A 20,610-nucleotide genomic window follows, 5' to 3' on the forward strand; every position below is an offset into this window, starting at 1 on the left:
ATTGTTTCCACGTTTGATCTTTATTCCTAAGATCACATCCGCCTCCCCCATATCTTTCATATCAAACTTAGAAGATAAAAATGCCTTAGTTTCATCAACTTGATCTTGGTCGGTACCAAAGATCAACATGTCGTCTACATACAGACAAATGATAACTCCTTTGCCATGAGTATCAAACTTGCTGTATAGACATTTATCTGCTTGGTTTATAACAAAACCACTAGACAACACAACCTCATCAAATTTTTGATGCCATTGCTTAGGCGCTTGTTTCAAGCCATAAAGAGATTTCATCAGTTTACACACCTTATTTTCATTTCCTGGCATAACAAACCCTTCAGGTTGTTTCATGTATATCTCTTCATCCAATTCACCATTTAAGAATGCAGTTTTCACATCCATTTGGTGAATCATCAGATTGTGGATAGCAGCAAGTGCTAACAACAGTCTAATAGTGGATATCCTAGCAACAGGAGCATATGTATCGAAAAAATCAATACCCTCCTTTTGCCTAAAGCCTTGGATAACCAATCTAGCTTTGTACTTGTCAACAGTACCATCCACTTTCATCTTTCTCCTAAAGATCATCTTACATCCTAATGGCTTACATCCAGGAGGTAAGTCAACCAATTTCCAGGTATTATTTTGCATGATGGAATCCATCTCACTTTGCATTTCTTCTTTCCAGAATACAGCATCCCTTGAAGCCATTGCTTCACTAAAAGTCTTTGGGTCTTCCTCAACATTAAGGCAATATTGATATTGAAATTCAATATCATTCCTTGACCCTTCAACCAAATAGAGTTGAAAGTCATCACCAAATGACTTAGCCTTTCTTACTCTCGTACTCTTTCTAGTTTCAGTACTAGTTGAAGGTATATCCTCAATATTAACTGAGACTTTCGACATGGAATTCATGTCCTTTGGCCTAGGTATAGATGTAAACCTTTGTTCATCAAAGATAGCATCTTGTGACTCTATAACCGAGTTCACAGCAACATAATCATTAGATTCTAGCACATAGAATCTATATGCTTTAGAATGTTCAGCATATCCAATAAATATGCAATCTATACCTCTTTCACCTATGGTTTTCCTTTTAGGTTCTGTAAGCCTGACTACAACCCTACATCCCCAAATTTTGAGATAACTCAAATTTGGTGTCTTTTTGTGCCAAAGTTCATATGGGGTAACCTTATTCCTTTTGTTAGGAATTCGGTTCAACAAGTAACAGGCTGTCAACATAGCCTCACCCCAAAATCCTTCACTTAAACCTGAATAGGATAACATGGAATTCACCATTTCTTTCAAGGTTCTATTCTTCCTTTCGGCTACACCATTCTGTTGTGGTGTATAGGGAGCTGTAGTTTGATGTATTATTCCAGTAGATTGAAAATAAACCGGATCATAATACTCACCTCCCCTATCCGTACGAAGAGTTTTGATTAGCCCATTTTGATGAAGTTCTACCTCTTTCTTATAAATTTTAAATTTATCAAGAGCTTCATCTTTTGTATTTAATAAATATACATAACAATACCTTGATGCATCATCAATAAAAGTAACAAGATATTTTTTATGACCTAATGATGGAGTAGCATGCAAATCACACAAATCACTATGAATAAGATCTAAGACTTTAGTCTCACTTTTAACATCCTTAAAAGGTTTCCTAGTGATCTTGGTCAACATGCAAGTTTTGCATTTTTCAATGTTCATATCAAAAGGAGGAATCATACTTGTTTTTGACATATCTTTTAATCTTTTGTAATGAACATGTCCTAATCTAGCATGCCAAATTTCTGATTTTGTCATATTAGTTATAGAACTACACGAGGCCATACAAACAGATTCATGAACAAAAGGAACATCAATGTTTAATTTAAACATTCCATTACAACGATAACCAAATCCAACAAACGAACCATGTCTTGACAAGATGTACTTGTCACTTTCAAGTACTTGCTTGAAACCACAATTATTTAAAACCATACCAGACAATAAGTTCTTACGAATACCAGGTACAAATAAGACATTATCCAAATACAAACTTTTTCCGGAAGTAAAAACTAAATTCACACAACCTAATCCTAGGATTGGTTCAGTTGCAACATTGCCCATCTTCACAATAGAGCCATCATCGATTGGTCTAAATTCCTTGAACCAACGACGATCTTTGCACACATGGCTTGTTGCTCCCGAATCAAACCACCAAGCAACGTCGTCATCCTGCACATAGAATGCATCAAATATTAGTGATACATAATTTGAATTCGTATTCGAATTAAAATTATTCACTACAATCTGACCTTGTTGCTTTTCAGGATCATTAGACCCACTTGGACCAGCCTTGTTCTTTCCTTTGAACACCTGGCAATCCCTCTTTAAATGACCAGGTTTCCCACACTTCCAACATGACAATTTTGTATGTTTGTTTGGACCTTTGTTCTTATTTCCTTGAAATTTTCGTTTGTTACCTTTAGCATTGTAATTTTGCTTAACTGTTCCACTTTCCTCTACCATATTAACGGAAGAGGAACCTGCTACGGTTTTATTATTGACTTTGTCAATTTCCTGAGCCCTCAGCGACTCCTCAATCATGAAATGACTGCCGAGTTGAACCAGAGTCAACTCTTCCTTCATATGTTTCAAGGTATGCTTGAAGTCTTTCCAAGAAGAAGGTAGTTTATCAATTATAGATGAAACTGCAATGGATTCATCCATTTTCAAATCATGTTGAGTAAACTGACCCAAAATCCGCAGCAGTTCATTATATTGCTCCATAACAGGCCTCGAATCAATCATTTTGTAATTAAAGAAATTACTAACTAAGAATTTGTTACTTGAGGCATCTTCTGCCATATACTTGGATTCAAGAGAGTCCCATAATTCCTTAGCAGACTCAACATTTTGATAAATATCAAAGAGAGAGTCAGACATACCGTTCAGAATGTGTCCACGACAAATGTAATCGTCGTTCTCCCATTTCGAACGCTTCCTTGTTTGATCCAGAGTTTCGCCTTCCATATACACCGGCATCGGTGTACTCAGCACATACACCACATTCAATGTTGTCAAGAGAAAGTGCATCTTCTTCTGCCATCTTCTGAAATCCTGCCCTTCAAACTTGTCCAACTTTGCAAACTTGCTTGTCATCTTCGAACTATCGTTCGTCATCTCGAAAAATTTGATTCAATCTTTTGTTGGTTAATTTTGAAAATCGAGATAATCCTGGATAAATCTGAAGTCGTGTATAAACACTTTCAGATTGAATCAAATTTCGGGGTTCAACCAAAATTGTTCAATCGGATAAAATCAGAAGATTATAATTCAAGAGTTTTGTTTTGGTCTTGTGAGTTTTTCACATGTTATGCTTTCTGAACCAGGATGATTATTTATAATCAAAGAACAGGTGGTTATTGGCGGTTGATGGAAGTTATTTATTTTTAAAAATTGTCGTTGATGGAAGTTTTAGTAACTTCCATGTAACTTCCAACCGTTGATGGAAGTTTTAGTAACTTCCATGTAACTTCCAACCTTTGCCTAAACCGAACATCTCGTTATTACATTAAAACAAGCGTGCACTCTTATTTTAACATAATAAAGAGATCAATTACACTAACATGTAATTTGTGTTAGAATAGGCTAGAAGTATTCTTTGATATACGCAATGGCATGAAAATTATTGATGTCCATCTCAAATTTCCCTGTTAGCCACTTCCTTCATAGTTTCTAGTATAAATTCTTCTATAATTTGTTGTAGCGATTCCTTTGAAATTTAAAAGGAAATTTCTTCTAAGGTTATGCTTGTATAAGGTATTTGTGATAACTTGTATCATTATGTGAAAAACATATCGAATACGAAAATTCTACTTAGTTAACTTAGCATATGACTTCGGAGGATTGGAAAGCAACAAGTCTTTAGCAGAGTTGGTTTTGCAGTAAAATGTTTGGCCAAAAACATGACCACAAATCTCCTTGACTATATTCTGCATCCTGAATCTTCAGTACTGCACTGCGAAACCTCTTGCTCACTTTTGCCCCACAGTAGCAAGTACATACCAATGATGATTGTAAATGCTCCTATTATGCTGAAGAAGATTTCATGAGAAGCAAATTTCAGAATTATAATTCTCATTCCAAGGAATACTGGATGTGTTTGTGCATGATTTTATTTAATTTAGGGCCCAGTAAGAAAATAAATAAACAATGTTACGTGCTGTATTTCATGGATTAAGCTGTATGTAAATCCTTGTGTGCTAACAACTTGTACACGTGCTTATTGTTCATGTTCTGAATTTATCTGCATTTCATGGCTTTGTCATTTTGAAAAGAGAATTCAAAATTATAAGGAATCGGTTATTACCTGCCCAAATAAAGTTTCTCTCCAAGGATAAAGTAGGCTACAAATGCCACTAATATAGTAGAAAGAGGGTTAAACATTGTGACAAAAACTGGTCCTTTTTTCTCCGTGCACCATAGTAGAACATATGTTATCAAACAAGCAACGACAATTCCCTGCCATTAATGATTGATATTGTTAGAACTTAGTACTCTAGATTTCGTACTCTTTTTTTTGGTGCAAAAATTTGTACTCTTTATCAAATGCTTATTAATACTTAACACCATATATTGTAGACCACAAATCAATGTTGAGCCCTATAGTCCATGCTGAACGGTTGTGTTCTACTATAACTGTGAAAACAGCTGATTGTGCTGCTCCAACAAAGCTCATCCACGTCACGAGTGATAATTGGGCAGGGTATCGTTTCAAAGTGGCTGCCTGAATTTCCCCAATCACACTATGTCAGAATTGATAATTTCCAGCAGCAATAAGAAATTAAGAATAAAAACCATTATTTAAACTATTTAACTATGTCTTTTTATATATATTGAATTCAGCTACTACTATTTCTTTATGCATGATGTATAAAATGTACACATAAAACTTCTAATAGTTATGACTGGGTTAAGGTGAAAACCTGCATAATGTACCATATAGACCATGTAACACAGCTCAAAACTGTAAGAAGTGAACCTTTTAACCAGCTCTCATTGATAGCAGCAGATTTTCCTGGAATATGAATTAGTGGACGCCACAAATTTCTCATAAGGTTTCCTTTGTATAGTGCAATGATCAAAGCACCAGCTAGGGAGATCAAGGTCCCTAAAACTTTTGCTATTCCTCGAGAATTTCTAAGATCGAGAAGCTCAAACCTGCATTTAACTCAACTCTATTAGGGATCAAATAAGAAAGGTAAATATTATAGTATGGCTTGTGTTTAAGAACTCCAAAATCATGTAGATAAATAATTAAGCGAACCTGAATGCCACAGCAATGACGAAAGTAAGGGTAGGTATGGTGTTGAGCATTGCAACAATGAAGGTTGGATTAGTGTATTTCAGGCTTGCAAAGTGCATATTAATAGTTAAACTAACCCTGAAATTTTAAGTGGGACAAATTGAGCCTCCACACTTCCAAATGGTGTAGAACTGAAGTAAAAGTATTTGGAAAATTGAAGTCTCACATCGATTATAAATAATTCCAAAATAAAGTATTGGTATCATCTCTATTTGATGCGGGACTTTGGTTTATCCCAATAAGAAGCATGGATTATCCTTACCCTAACAGAGAAAGCACAAAGATTTCCATGAAAAGAGAAAATGTCAGCTTTGGTCTTGCATTTCTGCAAGAAAGCATAAAAGTTTATAGTCAGATACATGATAAAACTTAAAGGATCATACTAAATTCAATTGTCAAAATAAATTGAAATTGATCAAGAGTGCAAGTGCTAAATTTGATAATAAAATACAGCAATGGTGCACTGTTTAAAGCATCCTTGAATCAAATCAAGCAAATGCATGCCACATAGAAGAGAATCATGCAAATGCATATGTACCTCTCCAGAAAGTATGCAAAAGGGAACATCAAAACCGCAGCCAGAATATGCCGATAGGTTACATACACAAAAGGGTTCATCCCATGATCGAAGGAGGCATTAGTGATGAGATATAAGAAGCTATAGCCAAACTGGACTAAGACCATGAGCAGGTGTGGCTTGAAATCTCTGCATTTAGTCACAAAAGAACATCTTTTCTGTTCCATTATAAGTTCAGTGATTGGCTTGTTTCCTGTGCTTATTCACAAGATTTCAAGGATGTTCAACACAAAAATATAATATAGAAGTTATGAAAAATTCCCACAGGATATACTAAAAACTCCTGACTAGGACTTCAAAATAGACGTGTGGCTGGAGAATACAAGAAAGTATATGTTATGAAATTTTTGAAAAATGCTGCAGGTTGAAGATTTCTTAACCAAAACAATAAGTAAATATTATCTTTACTGAGTTAATTTGTTGTGTGTCTTGAACTATAAAGTAACCTCACACGTGGAGCCAATTTAAATAACTGAATTTTGACTTTCTATAGTGATATTATATATCTGGGCATATATATGGCTGAAAAATACGGCTGACCCTCGAAAAATCTTTGTTCCACTCTATTTTATTTATTTTTGCTGTCACTTCTCAGGCTGTCTCGTAGATTCTTGCAATAGGATTTTTTTTTTAAAGGTGATTTATTAATGAAAATATATATAATATATAGCTTTTGTCCTTTCTCCTTAAAAAAAAGCATTTGCCCTTTCATGTTTTGAAAGAAAATACTTTCGTAAAATGTTATTTGAATTAATGAATGCTGATATAAATAAGAAGGACTAATGATCATTCATTGATTTGGAAAATTCTTATTTTTTTGTCTTTGGTTAATTTTGAAAAGACATCTCCCTGCACGAAAGATTAGTTCAACTTTTCTTGAATGGTAGCCATTTTCTGTATTCAATTTATTCTATAGTTCAATGACTATGCACAATGTTGTTATAATTTTTACATTATCCGTCAATTAAAAATTATCCTTCATATAACTTTTATTATATGATATTTAATAAGCTTTCAAAAACTCATAGAGAGCACTCGGGGTTTCAGAAGATTACATATATCTTCAGAATATTTTAAAGGTTTTCACATTCTTTCACAAGCTTTGAGAATTCTACATTACTCTAGAGTTCTTCAGTTCTAAAAATTTCTACACTTTTTTAGAAAGTTTTAGAATTTTCTAAAACCTCTCCAATTAAAGAGGGATTCCAACAATTTCTTTCTCCCTTGACTTTACACGTCAATGCATCACTTTCTAAAAAATGGGTGTGTTCAGCGGTGCATGAGTCTCCTAACCCAAATGTTCGAGCAACTTTTTGGGAGTACATCACCAATCTCGGTCAATTTATTCCTTTCAAAGTCACGAATAATTAAATTTGACACCACACTTTAACCCAAAACCTTAAAACTTAAAGTTTATGAGTTTTTTTCTTAGTGTTCAGCTTTTTTACTTTTACTCAATGTGAAACTTTATCTCACACTTGTACTTTAACACAAAAGAAAAAAGATATATAATTATGTGACAATATATCCATAACTCAGTGCTGACTACGTACTTTTGATTATATTGGTTTAGATTTGCAGCATCACAATTCACAACTTGATAAAGTTTAGTTATACCGTCTTCTTTATAAAGGCGGTTTGATTCTAGACTTTTCTGCCTTTCCTTTTTAGATTGTGCTATACTGCGCCGCTAACTATATAATAGTTGTTAGCTTTACTTATAAATACTAATAGTAATAGATGTATAACTTCCACGCCGTAACTTTCAGATTCTTCTAGCTAGAAATTGTGCAGAATCCTGAACAAGATATATATGGAAGCATTTTACTGGGTATTATAAGATGTCTAAACCCCACATCAAAAGGTATGAAATGTTGGATATAATTCTTAAGTAGCTTGGTTCTCCATTGACAGTTGTATTTTAGAGGGGTTTTCCAATTAAGTATTTGACTGCTTATCAATTTATATCAAAGCTAGTTATTGATGTTAATTTTAGAAAGGGTTACATCCGGAGGGATTGAACAAATAGACTGAGTAAAGTGTCAGTTATTGGAATATCTACTCTCAAAAGCTATAGTATGTAAGGAACTTGTTTTATGTTAGCGGATGCCTAAGTCATAATACATCCAATAGTATGAGATGTTCAATGAGTACTTAATAAATACCTTAGATCTTCCTCTTAACAGCTAACCTTTAAGGACAAAATTTCTCAAATATATACTTGATTGTTTTTCAATTAATCAACACTAATAATCTCAACAACAAATATATAATATATTTACTCGTCGTCAAGTGATTCCACCGTAATTCAACTTTGATTTATCTATAACTACCGCCATGAAATAACATTTACCTAACTGGTCAAGCCCTTGGACATAGGCACACCCCTGACATTATCCAATTATCATATTGATCTGTTCTTGGAAACTTTTGACAACAAAATTTAGATAGAACTTTTTTAAGAATAAATAGTACCGGTAGTAGAATAAGTTAAAATAATAAATGTCATTATCCATTCTAACCTCTCATAAATGCAGAATATTATAGAAAATACAAAAAAAGTAATTTAATGATATCAAACTACTTAAGAAATATATGTAACAAAAAAGAAAGAAAAAATATACCATTCTGTTGATATAATTGGAATTGGACTTGGATTCTCTAAGTTAGGTTTTTCAGTTGAATTTAATCATTGATGAAACTGGTAAATAGTACTTTGCACCTATAATATAATAAAAACAGCTAATTAATAAAAGAATATATGTAATAAAAAAATGCATAGTATTAGTATCCATTTACGTATAGTGTTTATATTAATGGTTTAATTAAATTTTATAAAACAAAAGACTATACTAATAAAAATAAACTTATCGCCTAACATTTTTTCCTTTTCGTTAATAATTTAATTATTATATATATATATATATATATATTTATATAAATATATATATATATATATATATATATATATATATAATAATTTTTTTAGTATCCATTCACAGTTAATTTTTTTTTTGTTTCTCCTCTATATTTTTCCTAGATCTGTCCCTGTCTGTTGTGGAAAAAGGCGTTATACTTTCATGGATGATTTGTTACTTCAAAACTAGCTAGCAATCATTTGAGATTCTCTACTTTGCTGACTATACCGTTACTTATTTTTTTTCAAAATCATTTTTATCGAACAGATTTAAACTAATAAATTAATTATATTTGTTATTCGTTAGAATGTGAATAGAATCATGAAATGGACGTTCACATCATCATGATCACGAGCATAACTGCTCTTTGTGGCTAGATAAATAACACTTCATTTGAATGGAAGATGAAGTGAGAGGAAACAAATAAAAGAATATAAGAATTTCAAAAGGATTTTAATTAGAAAATGTGTTATTTGGGTTAATGAAATTAATAAAATTCTTAAATAGTTCAGGAACTTATAATGTAGTTCTATGTATATAATTTATAAGAAATGTAAGCATAATTAATTTGTCATATTTTCTAACCAGCAATAATTCAAACACATCATCAAAACAACCATTGACTTGCAAATGGAATGTGCATAACCCTCAAAGTAATTTGGTGGAGAATGAAGAGATGGCATTCTGGAACTATGGTTGGACACTTGTGGATGCTGATAATAATCAAGCATCTTCATGTTGCGCCACTCGATCTCTCAAGACTCTTGATCTCTTTCCACTGACAACTACCATAATCAATGAAGATTGCACCACACCACCCAAGACTCTTGATCTCTTTCCACTCATAACTACCAGAATCAATGAAGATTGCACCACACCACCCAAGTAGCTCTAACTCTATTGTTCCAAGACTGCATGTGTGTGACAATTGATGTTAATAGCCTATTGCTTAAGGAGATTAATCTCTATATAGGAAACCATGCTAGAATGTTCCAATTACCAAGATTACTAAGTCTTGTACGTGGGACCTATGGTTGCACCATGTGAAAGCATGATCCAAGGTCAACATATTTTCATTCTGGTACAAATCCTTTGGGTATATGGTATATCCTAGTATGATACCAACCACCAAAATTATTAATTAATTTTATCTCATATAATGAACTTGTAACTTAATTCTAAGTGTTTTCCCGCCACTCCGAGTTGGTGTTTGTTGTCTTCACTTTCATTAGTTTAGTTACATCAGATAAATATATTTTGGCTATATAATATGCTCAATTTATAAGGAAATTGTCAAACTGAAATTTTTTGTATTGATACTACATGGTCCCAACCTGTTATATCTTTTAAGTCTATTTAATGTGTATCGGGGTGTTCTTTGTTCATCAATCTCAAGTTCCTTTCATCGTGCATGATGAAAATTAAAGTCTTTATGGACATGTAGTAAATAAGCTTTTTTTGTTAGACTTGGTAACTTTTTGAGTGAGTGAAAAGGTAACGGTTGTTTTTGGGCATGGATCACACCCACTTTTACAGCAACAGAAAGAGCATATGCATATATAATCTCAAGTCTCAACTGTCAATCGTTGTTAAGTTTATGCTCATGGTGTAATGGTGTTAACGTGACATATACGATGAATGAGGAAAACAATAACATAAATGCAACTGATAGGATGCACATGCAAATTTGAATTAAAGTTAATGTTGTTGAAACTCGCATCAAAATCCACAAGTTATTTGTTAAACTGGAAAAGAATTATCCTTTGACATTTTATGCACAATTATAGACTTAGTAGAGTTTTATCATTTTGGTTAGAGTAAGGAGAAAGAATGTCATTTTATGTATATCTATTATAAGAGGAAAATTCTATTTTGGTATAAACTTTTAGTTGGAAATAAATCATGTTTTATTTAACCTCTTTCTAGGTGGTTATAGGTATAATCTGATCTAATGACACAATCAATCTAACCTAAACCAAAGAGGAAAAAATTGGATTAGTAATTTAAATTATCGATCTTGATTGAATTTTAAAATTACGAAGTTGACGGTTGAGACAATTGGATTAGTAGTTCAAATTATCTTCTGAATGCTTTTATATTGGTTTCTGAGGGTAATGGAAGTTTCAAATACAAGGGTTATGTATTGGTGATATCAATTTTCATTATAAAGTATAATTATCTCCCTATAACAGAGGCAGTGGTATTTCTGCACTAGGCTAGTTGGGATAAAAGTTAGGTCAATACTTACAGCAGGCATTTATAAAAAATTATTGAGGTTATCGAGTTCAGCTACATTGAATCACTCTCGTGGTTTGGTAATTAATTATGTGATTGTGAATTCTTATAGAATTGGAGAATTCCCATTTTGGTTTCACCAGACGTGGACAACATGCCTCCAACAAGTTATCTAACCCCCCAATAAATTTATATTTTAATGTACAAGCATACTTTTGATCAAAACCGTGTTCCATTTCCTTTTAGGACACTCCTATGTAATCCCTTATGTTCATTGTTAGTCGTTATTCATGACTTAGTTTTGCATTGAATATTTGCACGGAATTAGTGTTTTACCTCCAATTTATGGTTCTTTTTGTAGGAATTGTACATATTTTCATGTTTAGTGTGATTTTATAGAGTAGATACTCTCATTTTGTGAATTATTGTTGAAGCCACTTCAGTTTCAGACCAAAAGAAGAGAAGACTCAAGTAGCTGATGAATTCGCTAAGCGCGGAAGATCCGCTTAACGAGTGGCATCCGCTAAGCGAGACATACAGCTCGCTTAGCAGGTTGGGAAACCCTAGAAGAGGATCAGTCAGAGATGTGCTCGCCTAGCACGTCGCCAGCTCGTCCAACGAGGTCGTTGTCCCTTTTCACGCTTAGCGCGTTCAGCTCGCTAAGCCAAAATTCACTTACTCTCGCTTAGCGAGCCAGTCTCGCTAAACGAGCCTTTGGAATCTGAAAGGTCCAAGAGCCATTAAAATACTGAAGTTGGCGAAAACTAAAGGAGAGCCGAAAAACAGAGCACAAAGGGAAGCTGAAGCGACAAAGAGAGAGCAGCTAAGAGGGCTTAAGTTAGAGGAGTGAAATTAAGGTTTTAGAGGTTGGAGGAGACATCCTCAACCATTCTTTGCCATTTTCTTTCACTAAACTTTGTTCCTTCCTTATATTGAGAGCATATTTCTTGTAATGGAAGACTAAGTCTCTTGGTTGGAAAGTTCTGCTGAACCTTTGATGTAATACTCTTTCACTATTTATTTAATGTTGTTTTTATGTATTCATTACCTCTATCTATGCTTATTTTTACATGATTGTGGCTTGATCACCCATTTGTATGTATAGTTAGGATTTTGAACATTGGAAAATGCTTTAAAACCTTAGAACTTGAGAGAGCAAGCTAGAAATCTGTATGTCTAGTAATGGAGTGCAGTGATCTAGTTCATATTATGTTATAGACTTAATGTAACTCTTTTAGGCTAAATTTGTTGAGGGATCAAGGACGAGAGTTAAATAGAGTTAAGCTCATTCACTAGAGGGATCTTGGTTTGAGTTATTTCTCAGCATAAGAACACTAGGATAACGTTAAATAGAAAAAAATGCATAATAACATCAAGAGGAACTCAGTAGAACAACCCAACGCTTTTTACTTGACTGTTTTCACTTCTAAAATCCTAGATACTTTAGTTTATATTCAAATAGACCTTAGTACAGAATTCAACTTGATATTTATCTTGCTTTTAATTTCTATAAATGTTTGCATACTGGATGTACAACGTCTGAGTGAAACAAATTCTCTGTGGATACGATACTCGATCTTATCGTTTTATATACTACTTGTACAAATCGATACATTCATTTTCGTTTGTCTTTAACTACATGCTAATAAAGGAGGCAACAATTGGGATTAGGAAGGTGCATGATATGACCAACAGAGCAACGATGGAAAATCATGTCCCTACATATAGCTACTTCACACAAGCACATACACATAAACATAACATATACAATATAATTATGAATTAATACTATTAATATAATTATATAAAAGGATAAACAGATGGACTTTGTTAGAAGGGCACCTTATTCGCTTTATAGTCAGACTTTGGTAACCAGTTGATACTTCAATATCAACTGAAATGTCACATTTGTTTGTATCTTAAACTTTTACAAAGTCAAACAAATACGATCAAATGATGATGATAACGACATTCATTAGACACTCGAAAGAAAAACCCAAAGCTAGCAGCTCAACGTATAAAACAACAACCAAATATACACAAATAACATTACTTACCTGTAAGGCAGCACGTGCTGTGATGGTGATGGAGGGCACAAATGGCAACTGAGGAGTTGACGGCAGAGAGGCTGGCGAAGGGATCGACAGAAATTGGTTGACGGAGGGCATGACAACATATGTATTACAAATGAGGTAGATAGGGATTTCATATGGGACGCGGTGACAATTTCGTAATTAGGGGAGTATAAAATGACCACGGTTATCACGAAAAACTGTCTTTGTTTTTTTGAGCTTATTTACAAAATTGTCACCATCGTACATTCTAAAACGGTTCCTTAGAATGTGTGTCGTAAAAAACAAATTTCACTCCCTGATTATAAAATTGATTATAAAATTGTCACTGTGTCACATTTTAAGATGATTTCGCATAACCGTCTTAAAATATGCATTGTAAAATTATCATTTTTTAGTAGTATCAAGGAGGCTTATTTACCTGGAGGGCATATCCATAAGAGGCTGGATAGGTGCATGACGAATGTTGACTGGTGTATCCTCTTCCCCCATGCGTTGGCAGAATTACTCCTCTCATCCAACTCTGATCACAACCTCATCATGCTGAGTTGTTCAAAATCTAGAACCAAAAGATTGAAATCTTTCTACCTTCAGGCAGCCTGGTCCATGCATTGTGATTATGGCTCAATTGTTTGAGACACCTTTAACAAGTTGATATATGTGAAGGAGGATTCAACCAAGTTTAATGATGAGGTCTTTGGCAATATTTTTTGTAGAAAACATCAAATTGAAGCCAGACTGAGAGGAGTTCACAAACAGCTTGATATTAAACACACTTAAGACATGGTTTTGCTTGAGAAAACCCTCCAGGGTCATCATGTAGAAGTTTTAGCCCAGAAAGAGATGCTTTGGTATCAGAAATCAAGGGAAAAGTGGGTCAAATTTGGCAATAGAAACACTAAAATTTTCCACGCTCAGGCCCCGATCAAGCGCAAGAGGAACAAAGTATCAAGCCTTTTGTTCAATGGCATCTGGTTAATGATAAAGATGTTCTGAGGAGGGAAGCAATCTCTTACTTCAAGAAGCTTTTCCAGGAGAATTGCCAGGGTGATCCTTCTTGCGTGGAAGGGGATAACATTCCCAGAATTGAGCAAGGTCCTTTTGAGGATCTATTGAAGCCTGTTAGTTTTGATGAAGTGAAGGTTGCTTTGTTCTCTATGAGTCCTTGTACAGCCCTTGGTCCTGATGGCTTCCAACCTATTTTTCACTGAACTTACTGGGATACTGTGGGTCATGACATTTGGGAGATGGTAGCCAAGATTTTTGTGACGAGGGATATTAATCCTGTCTTGAATGAGACTCTCATTGTCTCTATCCCTAAAGTTGACCAGCGCATTAGGCCTTTTTTGAATAACCTTATAGGCCCGTTCCATAACAGTTTTATCCCTGAGAGGGGCTCGGGTGATAATGCTCTGATCACATAGGAGACCATTCATTTTATGCATAATCAGAAAGGAAGGATTTATCCCTTTTAAAGTTGATTTTAGGAAGGCTTATGACAAAGTTAATTGAGATTTTTTGCATCTTACGTTTGCTCAATTCGGCCTACCTTCTAGTACCATCAATCTCATCATGAATTGCACTACCTCCACCTCTTTATCACTAAAATGGAACAATGAGGTGTGTCATAATTTCTCTCCCACAAGGGGCCTTCGTCAAGGGGATCCCATGTCTCCCTATTTATTTGTTCTTTGTATGGAAAAGCTAGCTCTTCTGATCCAGCAGAGTGCTGACAAAGGTGATTGGAAACCAGTTTGAATTTTCAAGAATGGGCCGGCTTTCTCTCATCTATTCTTTTTGCTGATGACTGTCTCCTGTTCACTAAAGCTTGACCGAATCAGGTTCGTTTAGTTCACCAAATCCTTCATAATTTCGGTAAAGCTTCTGGGTTGAAAATTAATATTCAAATTTCCAAGTTTGTCACCTCTAAGAATGTTGACAACCGTTATATTATTCAGTTTACCAATATTCTTGGTTTCACACACACCTTAAATGTTGGCAATTTACTCGGGGTTTCCTCTTCTGTATGGTCGTGTAAAGAAGGCAGATTTTGCCTTTATTATGGACTGGATAAATTTGAGATTGGCAGGTTGGAAATCCAAATTGTTAAACAGGACGGGTAGGGTGAGCTTGGCCAAATCAGTTCTAAACTCAATCCCAGTTTATACCATGCAGAATGGATCAGCCAGGGTATCTGTGACTAGCTAGACTCAAGAAAGAGGGAGGTTTAGGAATTAGAACGTCTAGAGAAGCAAACGTGGCTATGCTAGGCAAGCATGTTTGGAGCCTTATTAATGAGCATCATAAACTGTGGATTGATATGCTGGACAGCACATATCTTCACGGGAACTCCATCTTTTTTTGACAAGGAATATCACATACAACTCCTCTTATACCTGGAAATCAATTCTCAAAGCTTCATCCATTCTCCAAGAGGGTTTTAGATATCGGGTTGGCAAGTCATGTGTGTGAGAGGGTTGATTACGTTCACTTTCAAGATGTTCAACTAACCCTCCGTGATATTCAGGGGGCAGGAACTTGGCAATGGCACAAAATAGCAACCCCCCTTCCGACAGATGTTAAGAACGACATCTGCAATATGTCTGATGACATGGGCATTCGTCGTCCTCCTTGTAATTAGTTTAGGCCTTTATTTTCTGTCTATCAAAAAAATGATAATGATAATTAATTACATGGACAGTATATGTCGGCTATTTTTTTCTTTATTTTTAAATATAAATCATATTTCTTATCTCTCTTAAGTGGGTTAATGCATTAGAGGCAAATTGAGACTCAGATAAAAAATGAATCTTAAATATCCTGACGTACAGCTAGTTTCCATCTAATCGTTTGTCGGAAAATTGAAAATAAGGAGAACGACGACAAAAAGGTTCAAAACTTCCGACTTTCATACTTTCATTCTTGAATACTTTGTGAAGCATTAAAGAAAAATTATGAATAATTCTTTAAAATAATATCTTTAATTTTGGATATATTGTCTTCGGCTCTTATTATAAAGTCCACACATATAAAAGTAACTTGGTCATTTTTAAAAGATCAAATCTAAAATTTCTTATATATTAATTATTTTTTTACAAAAATATTTTTAATTAAAGTCAATTCTAGAATAAAGTGACAATGAAAGAAACTTAATCTATAGTATTTCAGAACACATTTTTTTATGCTCTAGGATTTTCGCTTTTTGGTGCTCCAACCTTTTCAGCCTATTAAAAATGGAATCTGTCACGTACACATCAAAAGTTTATCACTTAAACAATAGTGACAAATGATAAAAATGACATTGGTGCTGCCTTTGTAGCCACTTTACATTTGGGCTAGAAACTGATCCAAGCACTCACCAAATTTGCTGCTTGATCGATGTGGGCCTCATAGTTTAATAGAATAAACACGGGAGTTGCTACGTGCACCCAGCATTATTGCTGGGGCACCCAGCAAACAGTGAAGTGGCGAAACTGTCCTTCAGCAATTATTCTTCCGGAAGAAGGTTCTTCCGGAAAAGTTCCGGAAATAATTTTTCCGGAAAGTTTCCGGAAGAATCTTCTTCCGGAAGAATAATTTGTGTCTTCCGGAAGTACTCACAGACAACTTCCGGAAGAACGTCATCCGGAATGTTTCCGGAAGAAGCTTCTTCCGGAAGAATTCCATTGTCTTCCGGAAGAAGATTCTTCCGGAAGTTAGTTTTTTTTTTTAACAAATATTTTATTTTGTAATAATTTACTTTTAATTGCATAAACTAATTTATAAAATAATTAATACTATTATGCATAAATAATTAAATAATAAAATAATTAATATTATTATGCATAAATAATTAAATAATTAGTGAACGTAATTATGACTAATATTTATAATTTGTTTTTTACGCGCATGTCAAATATTAATTTAAACCATAAAAATTAATTAATTCCTAAACGTGATTATTGTTTTATAACAAAATGAAGAAAAAAGAATTTTTATTTTATAATAATAAGTAAAAATAAAATAATATTTAATGCGTATGTAATGACGATTTTGCCCTTGTGTAAATTTCTTTAAATTAACGTCTTCAGGCTGTGTTTTACTGCGCTTTCTTTGTTTCTTCTTCCGTTTGCTTTGTTTCTTCTTCCGTTTGCTTTGTTTGTTTCTTCCGTTTGCTGTTGTTTCGGTGGTGGTCCCTTCAGCAGTCTGTTGGTGGTCCCGTGAAGTGAAGTATTTGAAGATTTGGTAGTCCCGTGTTCCGTATTTGAAGTTTTATTAGTGGCTGTTGTTCCTATTTTGTCGGAGGTACGCGTTTATTTCGTTTTCCGGTTAGTTTTTAGAGAAGAAAAACAGTAAAAAGTGTATCCGGAAGAAATTTTAGGCACAGAAGGAGGAAGGTCCGGAATGACCACTTCCGGAAGACCTTCTTCCGAAATGTTAAATTATTAGTAATTTTTTTTAATTTCTGTTTTATAATTTATATATATATATATATATATATATATATATATATATATATATATATATATTTCTGTTAGTTAATAATGAATTATTGGTTTAATTAGGTATAATGATATATATTGTGGATTATAATTTTTTTGTTTTATAATGGTATATATATATATATATATTTCTGTTTTATAATTTTTTTTTATTTCTGTTTTATATATGTTGTGGATTATTGATTTAATTAGGTATAATGGTATAATATTAAATGATTTAGGTAACTTAAATGTATAATGGTACAAAAATGTTTTATTAGTTGTTTATTATAGTGATAAGTTTAGTTTAAGTAAATAATGTAGTTATAAATTTAGAATATAGTGATAATTTTAATATAGTCGTGTATGATGCATATGTCCTATTAATATGTTTGTTATTTAAGGTGTAGTAAATTTTTGGATGTGGTTATATGATAATTTGAATGTACTTGTGTATGATGCATATGTCCTTAAGATGGACGAAGATCAATGGAGGTATGACTTTGCGATGTCACAAGAAGTTCATATGGATTATGATTATGATAATCAAGAAGAATGTGGAGTGAATGAACCACATGTCGATTGTTCAAATGCTTTTAATACATCTCAGGTAATCATAGATAATTTGAGTCATTGGTTGAATTGATGGTTTGTATGAAAATTAATGTGTTAGGGTTGCGTTGTAGGTATTCGCTACTCGAGATGATGTTTTGCAATGGGCTCGAACAGTTGCCCATGAAAATGGATTTGTTGCAGTGATTATGAGATCTGACACAGAGACCGGTAGCAGAGGAAGAAGTTCATTTGTGTTAATTGGGTGTGAAAGGAGTGGTACGTACAAGTGTAGAAATAAAGAATTCGTTAGAAAAGACACCGGGAGTAGGAAATGTGGTTGTCCCTTCAGGCTTCGTGGGAAACCAGTGCGTGGAGGGGAAGGTTGGATGGTGAAGTTGATCTGTGGGATTCATAATCATGAATTGGCGAAGTCCTTAGTTGGACATCCATACACCGGGCGATTGACTAAGGAAGAAAAGAAAATTATTGCTGATATGACAAAGTCGATGGTGAAACCGAAAAATATCTTGCTAACGTTGAAGGAACACAATGCCGACAGTTACACCACGATAAAGCAAATTTACAATGCAAGAAGTGCATATCGTTCTTCAATAAGAGGAGCTGATACCGAAATGCAGCATCTGATGAAGCTTCTCGAACGTGATCAATACATTCATTGGCATAGATTGAAGGATGAAGTTGTGGTGCGTGATCTGTTTTGGTGTCACCCAGATGCAGTAAAGTTATGCAATGCATGTCATCTGGTATTTTTTATAGACAGTACCTACAAAACAAACAGGTACAGACTCCCACTACTTGACTTTGTTGGAGTGACACCAACGGCGATGACATTCTCTGCTGGGTTTGCATATCTGGAGGCTGAGCGTGTTAATAATATTATATGGGCTTTGGAACGATTTCGAGGCCTATTTTTAAGACACGATCGCCTCCCTCTTGTTATTGTCACTGACAGAGACCTAGCACTGATGAATGCAGTGAAAACTGTGTTTCCCGAGTCTACTAATTTGTTGTGCAGGTTTCATATCGATAAGAATGTGAAGGCGAAGTGCAAATCTTTAATCGGGGAAAAAAATGCGTGGGACTATGTAATGGATAACTGGGGTACTTTGGTTGATTGTCCGTCCGAATACGAGTTCCATGAGTCATATCAGAAGTTTCAAGTTGCTTGTTCGCCTTGGCCGATGTTCGTTGACTATGTTAACGACACATGGATTATCCCCCACAAGGAAAAATTTATTACAGCATGGACGAATAAGGTCATGCACCTAGGCAACACAACAACAAACAGGTATTAACAACTGATTTTATTTGTTAGTAACGATTAATATTAAATGGTATTTAATTGTTGTATATTTTCATGTTTGTTGTGTATTTTAAATGTAGGGTTGAATCTGCTCATTGGGCTCTCAAAAGAGTACTACAAAATAGCGTTGGAGACCTATGTAGTGTTTGGGATGCCATGAACAACATGATCACGCTGCAACACGTCGAAATTAAAGCATCCTTTGAAACCAGTACGCATGTGGTTGGCCATGTATATAAAAAAACCTTATACAAGAGGCTTCTTGGGATGGTTTCGAGGGATGCTTTAAATCAGATTGCTTCTGAGATTGACCGTCTACGTTATCTCGGCAACAATCTCTCTTCTTGTGGTTGTGTGATGAGAAGCACGCACGGGCTTCCTTGTGCATGTGAGCTTTCTAGGTATACTGCTACCAGCATCCCATTGGAGTCAGTCCATCTTTTTTGGAGGAGACTTTGCTTTTCAGACCAAGGGTTATGTGAGACGGAAGTCACCATCAAGGAAGAAATAGAGGTCATATCTAAAAGGTTTGATGAACTTGATGTGGCTGGCAAAGTAAATCTGAAGAGTAAACTTCGAGAAATCGCATACCCTGATCATAACTCTATGTGCCCTCCTCCATCAAAGGTGAACACTAAAGGTGCACCGAAGAAACCGATGAAAAGAAGTCAAACATCCACAAAGCGTGATCCGTCTTACTGGGAGTATGTTGATGCTTTTCATTCTGTTCAAAGCAGCAACTCTCCAGTGAAACGAAGTGCATCATGTTCTCAACCGCGTCAGCCAACAAGGATCATCCCGATGTTGGATCAATTTGCGTCATTCTTTCAAGGTTTCATTCGTGACGTTGTGGATGTGAAAGCGGACGGTAACTGTGGATATCGGTCCATTGGCGCTTTATTAGGTATGGGGGAAGATTTGTGGCCGTTAGTGCGTAATGAATTGCTTAAAGAACTTGGCAGGTGGTCGCATGAGTACATGAACCTCTTCGGTGGCACAGAGAGATTTGAACAATTAAAGTTGTCCCTACTTGTTGATGGATTTTCAAAGGTATGTTTTTAGGTTAATTTTTTTTAATAACAATGTTTAAATTACTTACATGTGTAT

At 34.5% G+C, this 20,610-nt stretch overlaps 1 protein-coding gene across 5 annotated transcripts; it reads right to left on the reverse strand.

The window, feature by feature from the left end:
• Positions 1-3,671: 3,671 nt before the first annotated feature.
• LOC100796336 (WAT1-related protein At5g07050) lies at positions 3,672-15,803 on the reverse strand. Of its 5 annotated transcripts, XM_041005814.1 has the most exons (10): positions 13,586-15,803; positions 13,150-13,220; positions 8,564-8,661; positions 5,901-6,068; positions 5,625-5,687; positions 5,324-5,440; positions 4,983-5,217; positions 4,625-4,783; positions 4,367-4,518; positions 3,672-4,091 (listed from the first exon to the last, which is right to left on the reverse strand). In XM_041005814.1, the coding sequence occupies exons 4-10, from the start codon at positions 6,044-6,046 to the stop codon at positions 3,983-3,985; spliced, it is 981 nt and encodes a 326-aa protein (XP_040861748.1). In that variant the 5' UTR covers positions 6,047-6,068; positions 8,564-8,661; positions 13,150-13,220; positions 13,586-15,803; the 3' UTR covers positions 3,672-3,982. The 5 variants fall into 5 exon arrangements, with proteins under 5 accessions (XP_040861748.1, XP_040861747.1, XP_040861746.1 ...); XM_041005813.1 differs by having other exon boundaries at positions 13,150-15,803; XM_041005812.1 differs by lacking the exons at positions 8,564-8,661; positions 13,150-13,220; positions 13,586-15,803 and having other exon boundaries at positions 3,672-4,083; positions 5,901-7,435.
• Positions 15,804-20,610: the final 4,807 nt, after the last annotated feature.

This window comes from Glycine max, chromosome 10 (genome assembly GCF_000004515.6).
Source record: "Glycine max cultivar Williams 82 chromosome 10, Glycine_max_v4.0, whole genome shotgun sequence".
NCBI lineage: Eukaryota > Viridiplantae > Streptophyta > Magnoliopsida > Fabales > Fabaceae > Glycine > Glycine max.